At 49.9% G+C, this 12,223-nt stretch overlaps 1 protein-coding gene across 1 annotated transcript in view; it reads right to left on the reverse strand.

Annotated features, from left to right (window-relative positions):
• The window catches only part of TMED10 (transmembrane p24 trafficking protein 10), a 61,496-nt gene that overhangs the window by 12,293 nt on the left and 36,980 nt on the right, over positions 1–12,223 (reverse strand). The window contains exon 3 of the mRNA XM_078659922.1: positions 1,036–1,109. Coding sequence (XP_078516048.1) covers positions 1,036–1,109 — 74 coding nt within the window. The remainder of the gene's footprint in view (positions 1–1,035; positions 1,110–12,223) is intronic.

The following is a 12,223-nucleotide window of genomic DNA, read 5'->3' on the forward strand; positions in this document are numbered from 1 at the left end:
AAGTTGTGAGCTTAAATCTTGGTCAGAAAAATCTTTCATCCTATGGATATGTTGATTGCCACTCAGATGTAGAACAGAAAAACATTACATCACTTAGAAAGACCCCAAATTTCTCCCCTGAGCACTATATAAAAAAAAAAGAAGCTACTGTACAAACATCTACGAACCTTAAAGTTAGAGAAACCCAGCATCTAGAGGTGAGGAAAATGATAATACGGTCATCACCTCACCCCCGCATTAAACACATTCTCTCACTGCTTTTTTCAATAACCCAGTGCCATGTCTTCTTTTTTCTTGGCCCTCACAAACTCCTGCAGCCCTTTTGCAGACTGCTCCTTCCTGCTCTAGGTCGTTTGTGCCACCCATCTCTTGCCTCTGAGGATCCCAACATTTCTTCCTTACACCATCCAATTGTACTGTTTATAGATTTTGACCTTGCTCCCTGTGCCATCCATCGATTGGGCCCAATTCCCACCGTGTCCCCCCTACTATTCCCTCCCTTCAATGGCATAGTGTTGTCACTAGAACGAGGCTAGTGAACTGAACAGGGACTGAAACAATACTTTTCTCCTAAATCTATTTGTCAACACTTGTCCTGCTCTAAAGTGAATAAAAGAAGGAACTTCCTTTTTAAGGTGAATTCCTTACGAGCAGATCTGAAACAGGATCAATAGGTCAGAAGGTTCGCTGACCTCTTACTTATTCGTTTGAGAGTACACAACTTGAGTGTTCCCTGATCTTAGCTCAGGTTGCGTCTGGGCGTCACAGAACTTAGTGAAGTGGAAGGATGAATAATGTAGGGTCAACTTCAGAGGAGACGGATGAGGGAAGGTCATGAAGATGAGCGCAAAATCACTTGGTCCTGATCTGAGGTAGGTTTATTTACTAGCTTTCCAATCTCTCCTTAGCCAGCCATCTATGATGCTCCTTCTTTGCCCCTACTCATATTAAAAGAGTCTCTGGCCCAATTAAGGGCCATCCCATTTTTTCGAGTCCCTTCGAGACACCGATCATTTATCCTAAGCCCACACCTACCTCTTCATAATTCTTAGCTTCCACTCCGTGCTTCATGTCTAGAATCACAAGCTGGTCCGGCACTCTGCCATGTCCTGTAGGCCAATGAAAAACATTTACACAATTAGCAAGTATCCCAGTCCTGTAGGCCAATGAAAAACATTTACACAATTAGCAAGTATCCCAGGAAGTCACTACCCTTGTCCTGTGGCCTCCACCCCAACCCACTGCAAAAGAATGCAGAATTCAAGAAGCTCCTTTGGATAGCATCAGAAAAACAGCTCTCACCCTTCCTTAAAAGCTCACTCTGAAGTGCTGAAGATGACTGGCCTATAATCTGACAACTGGCTGATGCATGTTCAGGGCTGAAAGTGCCCACAAACAGATTTGCTGGAGGTGAATAGCTAATAATGCCCCACAGCTAGAGAAACATCGTTGGTGACTGATTAGTAACGTCTCACAACTGCATATACAATGTGAGTGAATGATTGGTATGGCAAACTACTGTAAATGCTGGAGGACTGACAACTGACTTAAAGCTGAAGTTCTATAGGTGACTGGCCAACTATGTCTTCTGCAGGAAAGGAACGATAACTAATCTTCCTCTTTCTTCTCTTCCCTGTACTGTATTTGTGGCGCTGTGGTTTTGAGTAACATACACTTGTCATCCTCACATCTGGCTGAACGGCCCTTTACTTCCTGTCGGCAAAGCTGCCACTATCTAATGCTTCCCCCTTTCAAGCGTTCTTCGTTCTGCAAAGCTAAAAATCTTCATTTTAAAAAACAAGAATAGGCAAAGTCAATAGGTTGCGCCTGTGAAATCTATTGGCTTGGTCATTAAAAAAAAAAAAAAAGTACAGCGGTACAAGCTGCTGTGCAACGTAGCTTAATGTTAAAAAAAAAAAAAAAAAGCCAGGTGATGTGGTCAGATCGTGTCATATCGCTTTTTTTTTTACTGTAAGCTATGCAGGCAGAAAGAAGTTTAAATTGTTATTTTTCCTATACTTAATATGCAGTTTATATTCTTCAACAAATGTCCAGTGAAGTTACTAGCGCGCCAAAGTGTAGCTAGCTGGAACACAGAGCATGGACAGACCGGTGTTACGGCCAGAGGTGCCGACTTTGTGACTGGTGAACCAGATTAGAGTCTGGTCACCAGATCAACATCCTGTAATTCTGGGGAAATCAAATAGTCGCCCCTAGCCTGAAAAATGATGTGTCCTGCAAAATAACTGGTGCTCATCTAAACCACTCAAAGTTCTTCCAGTGGGCTCTGCGCTATTTTAATCAAGCTATGATGGAGGTGGGGAAGGGGCATGCAGTGACAGGAGCTAAGTGGTGAGACAGGCCAGCAACGAAGGGGAAGAAGCATGCAGCGACAGACGTGAGGTTGTGGTAGGGACAGGCAAGCAACAAAATAGAACGTGGACGCTGGACAGTAAAAAAAAATGGATATTACAAGTGCAAGACCAGTGGAAGGACACTGGATGCCGAAAACATTACTTGAGCCAGGCTCCACCGCCAGTACAAAGACGTGAAGCCACGCAGTAAGCTGGAGGAGGCACTGACCAGCAGGAAGAAAGGCAACACGAGTAACGTGGGAAACAACTAATAGTAAGTAAAGGTAAGTAATGCCAGGGCTCTAAGCCCCTTTAAGATTTTTTTTCTCGTAACAAGAGATTTTGCAATCGCTTCTAGGCTTAACTCGCACTTCTACCGCACAAAGTTGAGTCAAAGCTACACAAATTAAAGCTATACTGTCTGTGCAGGCATTGGGAAAGGTCAAAATCCACCTAGGACAAGGAGAAATAAGTAAAACTTGTACAGTCAGAAGGAACTACACATGCATATTAAGCCAAGCAAAATCTATAAACACAGCCCAGTGATACCTGCTAACAAGACTGAGCTATACAAAACTTATGTAAGCAGATCCGTGGGTCAAGCAAAATCCACGATAACTGACAATTTCCATGTGTATGGAGCCAAACACATCTACACAAAGCAATGCTAAATATATAGACAGCGAAGTCACTGTACAAATGTAAAATAGGATGTGCGACCAAAACCAACACGTGAAGAAAAAAAAACACAAAATGCTCCGACTTAAAGACTAAAGCAATATCTGCAAAAACGTGCACACAAGAATGCAAACAAAGCACTCACGAACACACAAAATAAGGCTCAATCTACACAAATACGTTATTTTAAGACAAGTCTACATTTGGGTGTATGCAAGTATGCATTTATACACAAAAAAATCTTTCTCAAAACCAATTAATCTTGTACTTCCTCCTTTCTGAAACAAAAGTCTCTGTACTGTTTGTCATTGTAAAGTTATAATGTCCACACACTGTTCCTCCCTATCGCTGTTTCCTATGGTCCTTCCTTCCTACCTTTCTCATGCTTAGGCTACTAGTCTGTCTTTATCCATTCAGGTTTCAGACCTCCTAGACTCGCACTCCTTGATTTGAACTCATGTCTTTATAATCCGCCACACAAGTTATGCTCGCATTACTGCTTACTGACTTTCGCGGCTGAATCGTGCACATGCAGGTAACTTGTCAGATTGTGTTGCACTTACAGCTTCCTAAATAGTCCAGCTCTGCATGGGCAGGGTTGCCATTTCATACGTCTGCTGCTACAAACGGGTACACTACATACCAAAGTAATCTAATCTGACTGTACAGCAACCTGGAACCTTTGTCCGGGTTTTAGCATTGCAGGAGGCGAAACAAAAACAAGCATTGGAAATGCAATAGGTCTCGCACCATTAGAGTTAGTGCTTTTAGAATTGTTTATGGGTTTTTTTGTAAATGTTTAGCATTTTTGTTTCCTGTAGCCAATGCGAAAGTATTACAAATAAAAAAAGCCATAAACATTTCTAAAAGCTCTAACTGAAATGGTCTGAGAACTATTGCACTGTGTGAGGGTGAGTGAGGGTGAGTGAGGGTGAGTGAGGGTGAGTGAGGGTGAGTGAGGGTGAGTGAGGGTGAGGGTGAGTGAGGATGAGGGTGAGTGTGGGTGAGTGAGAATGAGGTGTTGTGGGTGAGTGAGGTGTTGAGGGTGAGGCTGAGGCTGAGGTGTTGAAGTGTTGAGTGAGAGTGAGGGTGAGTGAGGAGTTGAAGGAGAAGTGTTGAGGGTGTGTGTGTGAGGTGTTGAGGGCTAGTGAGGGTGGGGGAAGTGTTGAGGATGAATGAGGGTGAGTGAAATTGAGGGTGAGTGAAATTGAGGGTGAGTGAAATTGAGGGTGAGTGAAATTGAGGGTGAGTGAAATTGAGGGTGAGTGAGGTGTTGAGGGTGAGTGAGAGTGAGGTGTTGAGTGAGAGGTTGAGTGAGTGTGAGTGAGGGTGAGGGGTTGAGTGAGGGTGACTGAGGGTGACTGAGTGTGACTGAGGGTTAGTGAGGGTAAGTGAGGGTGAGTGAGGATGAGCGTGATGGTGGGTGAGGGTGAGTAAGAGTGAGTGAGGCTGAGGGTGAGGGAGGGCGAGGCATTGAGGGTGAGTGTTGGTGAGGTATTAAGGGTGAGTGAAGGTGAGTGAGAATGAGGGTGAGTGCGGGTGAGGGTGAGGCGTTGAGGGTGAGTGAGGGTGAGTGAGGGTGAGGGTGAGTGAGGGTGAGAGTGAGGGTGAGTGAGAGTGAGGGTGAGAGTGAGGGTGAGTGAGAGTGAGGGTGAGGGTGAGTGAGAGTGAGAGTGAGAGTGAGAGTGAGAGTGAGAGTGAGTGAGGGTGAGTGAGGGTGAGTGAGAGTGAGGGTGAGAGTGAGGGTGAGAGTGAGGGTGAGGGTGAGTGAGAGTGAGGGTGAGTGAGGGTGAGTGAGAGTGAGTGAGAGTGAGGGTGAGTGAGGGTGAGTGAGGGTGAGTGAGAGTGAGTGAGAGTGAGGGTGAGTGAGGGTGAGTGAGGGTGAGTGAGAGTGAGGGTGAGGGTGAGTGAGAGTGAGAGTGAGAGTGAGAGTGAGTGAGGGTGAGTGAGGGTGAGTGAGGGTGAGTGAGGGTGAGTGAGGGTGAGTGAGGGTGAGTGAGGGTGAGTGAGGGTGAGTGAGGGTGAGTGAGGGTGAGTGAGAGTGAGGGTGAGAGATGAGGGTGAGTGAGAGTGAGTGAGGGTGAGTGAGGTGAGTGAGGGTGAGTGAGGGTGAGGAGGTGAGTGAGGGTGAGTGAGGGTGAGTGAGGGTGAGTGAGGGTGAGTGAGGGTGAGTGAGGGTGAGTGAGGGTGAGTGAGGGTGAGTGAGGGTGAGTGAGGGTGAGTGAGGGTGAGTGAGTGAGAGTGAGGGTGAGTGAGAGTGAGTGAGAGTGAGGGTGAGTGAGGTGAGGGTGAGTGAGAGTGAGAGTGAGAGTGAGAGTGAGTGAGGGTGAGTGAGGGTGAGTGAGGGTGAGTGAGGGTGAGTGAGGGTGAGTGAGGGTGAGTGAGGGTGAGTGAGGGTGAGTGAGGGTGAGTGAGGGTGAGGGTGAGAGAGTGAGGGTGAGTGAGAGTGAGGGTGAGTGAGAGTGAGTGAGGGTGAGTGAGGGTGAGTGAGGGTGAGTGAGGGTGAGTGAGGGTGAGTGAGGGTGAGTGAGGGTGAGTGAGGGTGAGTGAGGGTGAGTGAGGTGAGTGAGGGTGAGTGAGGGTGAGTGAGGGTGAGTGAGGGTGAGTGAGGGTGAGTGAGGGTGAGTGAGGGTGAGTGAGGGTGAGTGAGGGTGAGTGAGGGTGAGTGAGGGTGGGTGAGGGAGGGTGAGAGTGAGGGTGAGGGAGGGTGAGGGTGGGTGAGGGTGAGGGAGGGTGAGGGGTTGAGGGTGAGTGAGGGTGAAGGTGAGAGGGTGAGGGTGAGAGGGTGAGGGTGAGTGAGGGTGGGTGAGTGAGGGTGGAGGGAGTGAGGGTGAGGGTGGGTGAGGTGAGGGTGAGTGAGGGTGGGTGAGTGAGGGTGGGTGAGTGAGGGTGGGTGAGTGAGAGTGGAGGGTGAGTGAGGGTGGGTGAGGGTGGGTGAGGGTGAGTGAGGGTGGGTGAGGGTGAGGGTGGGTGAGTGAGAGTGAGGTGAGTGAGGGTGAGTGAGGGTGAGTGAGGGTGAGTGAGGGTGAGTGAGGGTGAGTGAGGGTGAGTGAGGGTGAGTGAGGGTGAGTGAGGGTGAGTGAGGGTGAGTGAGGGTGAGTGAGGGTGAGTGAGGGTGAGTGAGGGTGAGGGTGAGTGAGGGTGAGTGAGGGTGAGTGAGGGTGAGTGAGGGTGAGTGAGGGTGAGTGAGGGTGAGTGAGGGTGAGTGAGGGTGAGGGGAGGGTGAGTGAGGGTGAGTGAGGGTGAGGGTGAGGGAGGGTGAGGGAGGGTGAGGGGTTGAGGGTGAGGGGTTGAGGGTGAGTGAGGGTGAAGGTGAGTGAGGGTGAGGGTGAGTGAGGGTGAGGGTGAGTGAGGGTGAGTGAGGGTGAGTGAGGGTGAGGGTGAGTGAGGGTGAGGGTGAGTGAGGGTGAAGGTGAGTGAGGGTGAGGGTGAGTGAGGGTGGGTGAGTGAGTGAGGGTGAGTGAGGGTGAGTGAGGGTGAGGGTGAGTGAGGGTGAGTGAGGGTGAGTGAGGGTGAGTGAGGGTGAGGGTGAGTGAGGGTGAAGGTGAGTGAGGGTGAGGGTGAGTGAGGGTGGGTGAGTGAGTGAGTGAGGGTGAGTGAGGGTGAGTGAGGGTGAGGGTGAGTGAGGGTGAGTGAGGGTGAGTGAGGGTGAGTGAGGGTGAGGGTGAGGGTGAGTGAGGGTGAGTGAGGGTGAGTGAGGGTGAGTGAGGGTGAGTGAGGGTGAGTGAGGGTGAGTGAGGGTGAGTGAGGGTGAGTGAGGGTGAGTGAGGGTGAGTGAGGGTGAGTGAGGGTGAGTGAGGGTGAGTGAGGGTGAGTGAGGGTGAGTGAGGGTGAGTGAGGGTGAGGGTGAGTGAGAGTGAGTGAGGGTGAGTGAGGGTGAGTGAGGGTGGGTGAGGGTGAGTGAGAGTGAGTGAGGGTGAGGGTGGGTGAGGGTGAGGGTGGGTGAGGGTGAGTGAGGGTTTTCTCTGCAACTGAATATTCTCTGTTTCTCACCCAGTGACTGTGCGAAGGGAGCAGAAATCATGTGACACACTGGGGCACCGTGTGAGATGGTAGGTTTGGATTGACCACACTTGCCACATAACGTAACATATTATTGGTAACTAAAAAAAGAAAACATGTTCTAACTTAGATCAAAATAATACTGCCAGAGAATGTGCTGCAAAATGTCACAACATTTTACCTTCTTGCACATTAGGTATATAACCACGCTGCTGGATTCAGTCCTGCATTGCCGCATAATCCTAGTGGCTCTGCCCATGGTAAATCCGAGTAGTGATTCGAGGGGTTCTACTTATGATGATGAAACCCGTATTTTGAAGGGACTCGTGAGTCATTTCGCATATTTCAAGTGTTGCAGCTGCATTTCTGTTTGAATGAAAGGTCCTGGCCTCTATAGACCAACGTGCTTTGTTAGCGCTGATGCAAGTCTGGTGGTCTGTGATTTGGCTATTTAAAGACCTGTGTAGATTGGCCGTTATGTCTGGATATATGTAACATGTATTGTGATATAGAATTTGGATTGCCAATTGTTGTTTTCTACAGTGCGTTGTCCAAACATGTTACATACACAGCACACTGTAAACAAGCCAGTTTACACCTCTTCCAAAACACAAGTTGCTATTTCACTCTCCGCCTCGACTGATGCCACGGGCTAGGGGTGCGTTATTTTGGGAAGCTTGTGGCGTTTTGGCAAAAAGTCTTAAATAGGTAAAAAGATAAAAAGTTCTGTGCGTTTAAGCGTTCGCCGGAAAACGTGTACTTTACCGAAACTATTAATATTGCCTGTTAGACCTGTCTGACTTTTTGGCGAAGTCCCTCCTAATTTTTATTTATTTTGTCCCCTTTTTGCCCCTCATACCCTTATTAATTTTTGTGTCTACTGGATTTTTATAGGTGTTGGCCAGGGGGATAGGTGTTCCCTCTCCCCCTCATAGTTTTTTACCTCAGGTCCAGAGGCCTGTTCTGACAGGAAAGTTGGCACCACCTAAAATGGTGGCCACCAACTGCCCCAACTGTCACCAACAGAACCTGGCTAAACAGAACCTGGCTATAGACCAACATAGGGCATTCCAGAACCTTCTGGTCCATTCTGGACCACTGAAGGGCAGCCTATATAAGGCGGAATGCGGGGCAGCCATTTTGTCTACCTGTGGAAGTCAGCTGGAGGACAGGTGGTGGCTAAGGGTGGGAGAAGGTTGGACTTTGGATTGACCTCCTGGACTTGGAAGCTGTCTATTTGGCCCAGCCCACAACTCCCCTGTTGGTTACTTGTCCTGGCCCCGCTGTGGGAAGTTACTGGAGACCCTGGGCGCCTAGCTAGCCCCTTGTCTAAAATTATACAGGGACAGCTTCAGGAGAAGGAGACTGCAGCGCTGCGGTGTGCAGTCCTCTGCCCAGCATAGGGAGTCCAGAGACTGGTAAATGGTTCTAGACTGACCCCTACTTTGTAAACCCCTGGAGAAGATTGAAAAGAAGGACTCTCCTACGGAGAAGGGCTGATCCTGGTGCCCTCCCCTTGTTCTGCTTGTACCCCAGTGCTGCCTATCTGCTGAGATCGCGCCCCCCCTGGTGCCAAACCCCTACCTGCGACCACCAGGGCTGGAGAAGCGGGGACCGCAGGACCACGAGTCGCTCTACACCTGGGTCGGTGTGGAAACGCTGAGGGAGCCGGACCGGTTGTTCAGTTGGCCGTGCTGTCCTTTCATCTGTGCGAGTGAGCGACGCGCTTGTGGAGCTGTGTCAAGGGCTGAGGTGAGGAGCGGAGCCAGGGAAGTCTTCGGCGGCGTGAGGAGTGAGCCGGGAGGAGAGAACAGCATCGGAAGTGCAGCGCGGCCTCCAGCGGCAAGACGCTGATCTTTCGCGCATGCTCTGTGGCGCCGCCGGGCTCCGTGAGGTGGAGCCGGATCGAGGAAGGCGGGAGCAACTGCGGAGGAGCGAGAAGCATTGCGCATGCCCCCCCGTGATCAGCGCGTCTCCGACGAGGGAGTTTGAGGCTTCGTTTTCCCCCTTCGCTCAGGCGCTTCAGAAAGGAGCCAGCGCGAGCGGAAAGGGGGCCTTCCTGTGTGCGCTTCACTGATTCTCTGCCCCAGTGACGAGGAGGCGAGTGCGCTTCATTAACCCCCCCCGCCCCAGCATTAAAAAGGCAGCTGGCTCGGCAGGAGGGTTTGAAGTGAGGCCGGTGGGACCTCGAAGGAGCCGTAACTGACAGTAAGGAGGTCATCTGGAGGGGGAAGGTGGCGCTAGAGCCTGTGATCATCTGGTAATCCGTTAATGGTTGTTGCTCCTCTCAGCTACTACAGTTTATAAAGTGGTGGGAAGCCTGAGGAAACCCTCCTTGACTCTGGAGATTAGTTAACTGCACTATCAATGTTAAATTAACCTAATATCTCTGAAAGTGCCTGCTGGAGAGGGAAAGGGTGCATGTCCTCTTAGTGAGTTGAGGTTCAACTGTGGCAGAGGGGATTGTACCTACAAATCTGGAATACTAGAGCCTGTTCTAAAGTAAAGTGCTGGTATTATCTCGTTGAGGAGTCATAGGAAGCTATAATTTAACAGATTAAATAAGCACAGTGTTTGATGAGGTAAACTGTTAATCCTGCTGAATGTGGATTTGTTATAATTGAAAGGGTCATTATTGATTAATTGGAAAGTGTAATGCACCTTAGAAACTCTATTGATAAATTGTTTAGTAGCTTCTAAAGTAATTATTGATTCTAAGGTACAGGTTCTCCAAATGCAAAAGTGTGATAAGATTTCAGAAATACAGTGACTGTTAGTAATTGAAAAAGTGACAATCTGCTAGTAACGTACAAAGTGTAATTGTTGACCCTGAAAGTGATCTAAACTGCTTTGAACTATTTATATGTGAGCTACTAATAATTGACAACAAAGAGAATATTATTTTTACATAAAGCAGCACGTATTTTCATATAATTTTGGTGTAGTGTTTTTCTTTTTGAGTGCTATTGCGTGAAGTTACTTTTGGGTGGTCTGCAACCTTTACACTGTGCCTCTAGATGTTAGTCTTGCCCTAGGCCAGGCTACCTAATTCCAACATATTGGTGCCTAGCGGTGGGATTGCGGACTTGGTTGCAGCTACTTACTAGTAATTTGACGTAATACACCTAACCTACACCAGGAGTTTTCTCCTTGCGGCCCTCCCAATTAGTCCTTTTGTTTTTTCTAAATTTATTCCTGGTGGTGGGTGGAGTTGGTTTTAGGTTACCCTTACCCCTCTGAAATTTCTGGTGTGTATCCAGGTTTGCCAGACTCACAATGGAGTTTGCAGTGGAAAACCTGGAAGTCTATTCCGTGCCCCAATTGAGAATGTTCTGCCAACAAATGGGGGTCTTTTTCAAACAGGGTGCCAGGAAGGGGGAGCTCCAGACTAGCCTTAGGGCCTGGGTGGAGGCACACCAAGAGACAAAGGAGGAGGATGAAGAGGTTGACCAGGACATGCTGGGGGAGGTAGAAGAGTTATTCCGCGATAAGGGGGAAAACTTACTCACCAAACCAATGTCCTATTCCAGTAAGGGCAGTAGCATCTCTGGGAGAAGCCTAACAGAAGCCGAGCTCACCGATAGGAGAGAGAAAAGACAGCTAAAGTGGGAGTTGGCTAAGTTGGAGCAGGAGAAAGAGGAGAGGAGGATGGTCCACGAGTTTAGACTGAAGGAACTGGAGCTCCAAAGTCTGCGACGGGGGTCCTCTCCTGTTAGGAATGGTGGCAGCGAACCAAAAGAGTCAGCCAGGGAGACCAAACCCTATATCCCAAAGGACCTGATAGCGAGTTTCAGTCAGGGGGATGATGTAGCTAAGTGGCTGGCCGCTTATGAGGTTTCTTTGAAGGTTCATGGAGTGCAGGAGAAGCACTGGGGGGGTAGTTTGTACAAGTACATGCCTCCTGCTGGTCGGGACACCTTGCTGGCCCTGGATCCAGAGGAACAGACAAACTACCCCACCATGAAGTTGGCGTTATTGAGGAAGTTCGGGCTCACCCCAGAGAGGTACCGACAGAAGTTTAGGGGGAGTCACAAGATGGGCACTCAGAACTGGGTGGACTTCCTTGATTATGCCAGAAAGGCCTTAGAGGGTTGGGTCAAGGGCAGTGAGGTAAAGGATTATGAGGGGCTGTACAATCTATTTTTGAAAGAACACCTCCTCGAGAAATGTTTTCCCGAGCTGCGCCAACACCTGGTAGACAGCAAGGTGACCAATCCCCGGAAGCTTGCAGAGGAGGCGGACATCTGGACAAGTACTCGGGTGTCCTCCAAGGGGACTGGAGGGGAATCTCAAAAAGCCGGACAGGGCGCCCCCCAGAAGAAGGAAGGGGGGGGGGGAGAAAAAGAAAGAGTTCTCTAAAGGTCCCCAAAATAACTTCCAAGGGAAGGGAGCAGGTTTCACCCCTAGGGCAAACCCGCCCCGGAACCCTTATCCTGGCCAAAGCCAGCAGCCCAGGGTTCCCCACTGTTTTGAATGCGGTGGCGTTGGACATTATAAGGGAGATGTCAGATGCCCAAAGAGACCACCCCCTCCCACCGGAGGAAAGTCACCGGGAGTAGCTAGTGTAGCGCTCGGGGAGGAGTTGCCCTTAGATAAGGGGGGTGAGTGGGCGGGTGTCACCTTAGTGTCCCTGGGAGAGCGGGAGATGGTGCCAAAGATCCAGGTGCCCCCAAATACTACAAAGTATGGGCAATGGGTTACCATCAATGGCCAGAGAGGGGAGGCTCTGAGGGATACAGGAGCCAGCATGACTATGGTGAGAAGTCAGCTGGTGTCCCCAGAGCAGGTTGTTCCTAATGTACTCCACCCCGCCGCGATGGCTGACGGCAGAATGGGCCACTATCCAGTGGCTGAGGTTCCCTTTGAGTGGGAGGGGGTTGCAGGTTCACTTCGAGTTGCCGTAAGCCCTGCCGTGCCAGTCGATTGTCTGTTGGGGAATGACATGGAACACAACACTTGGAGAGAGGTGGAATACCGGACGCATTCTGCGATGCTGGGTACACCTAACTGGGCCTGTGTCAGCACAAGGTCTGCGACTGCCCGGAGAGGGAGTTCGCCTGGGTTGGAGCCTGGAACAATGGCCCAACCCGCTGCTAAAAAGGGTCAGAAACGGAGACAGGGACAGCCTGCTCCTGCTTCCACGCCCCATGTGACAGATCGGCCACCTGCAGTGGTAGGCCCGGAGTCCG

Source organism: Lissotriton helveticus, chromosome 9 (genome assembly GCF_964261635.1).
Source record: "Lissotriton helveticus chromosome 9, aLisHel1.1, whole genome shotgun sequence".
Lineage (NCBI taxonomy): Eukaryota > Metazoa > Chordata > Amphibia > Caudata > Salamandridae > Lissotriton > Lissotriton helveticus.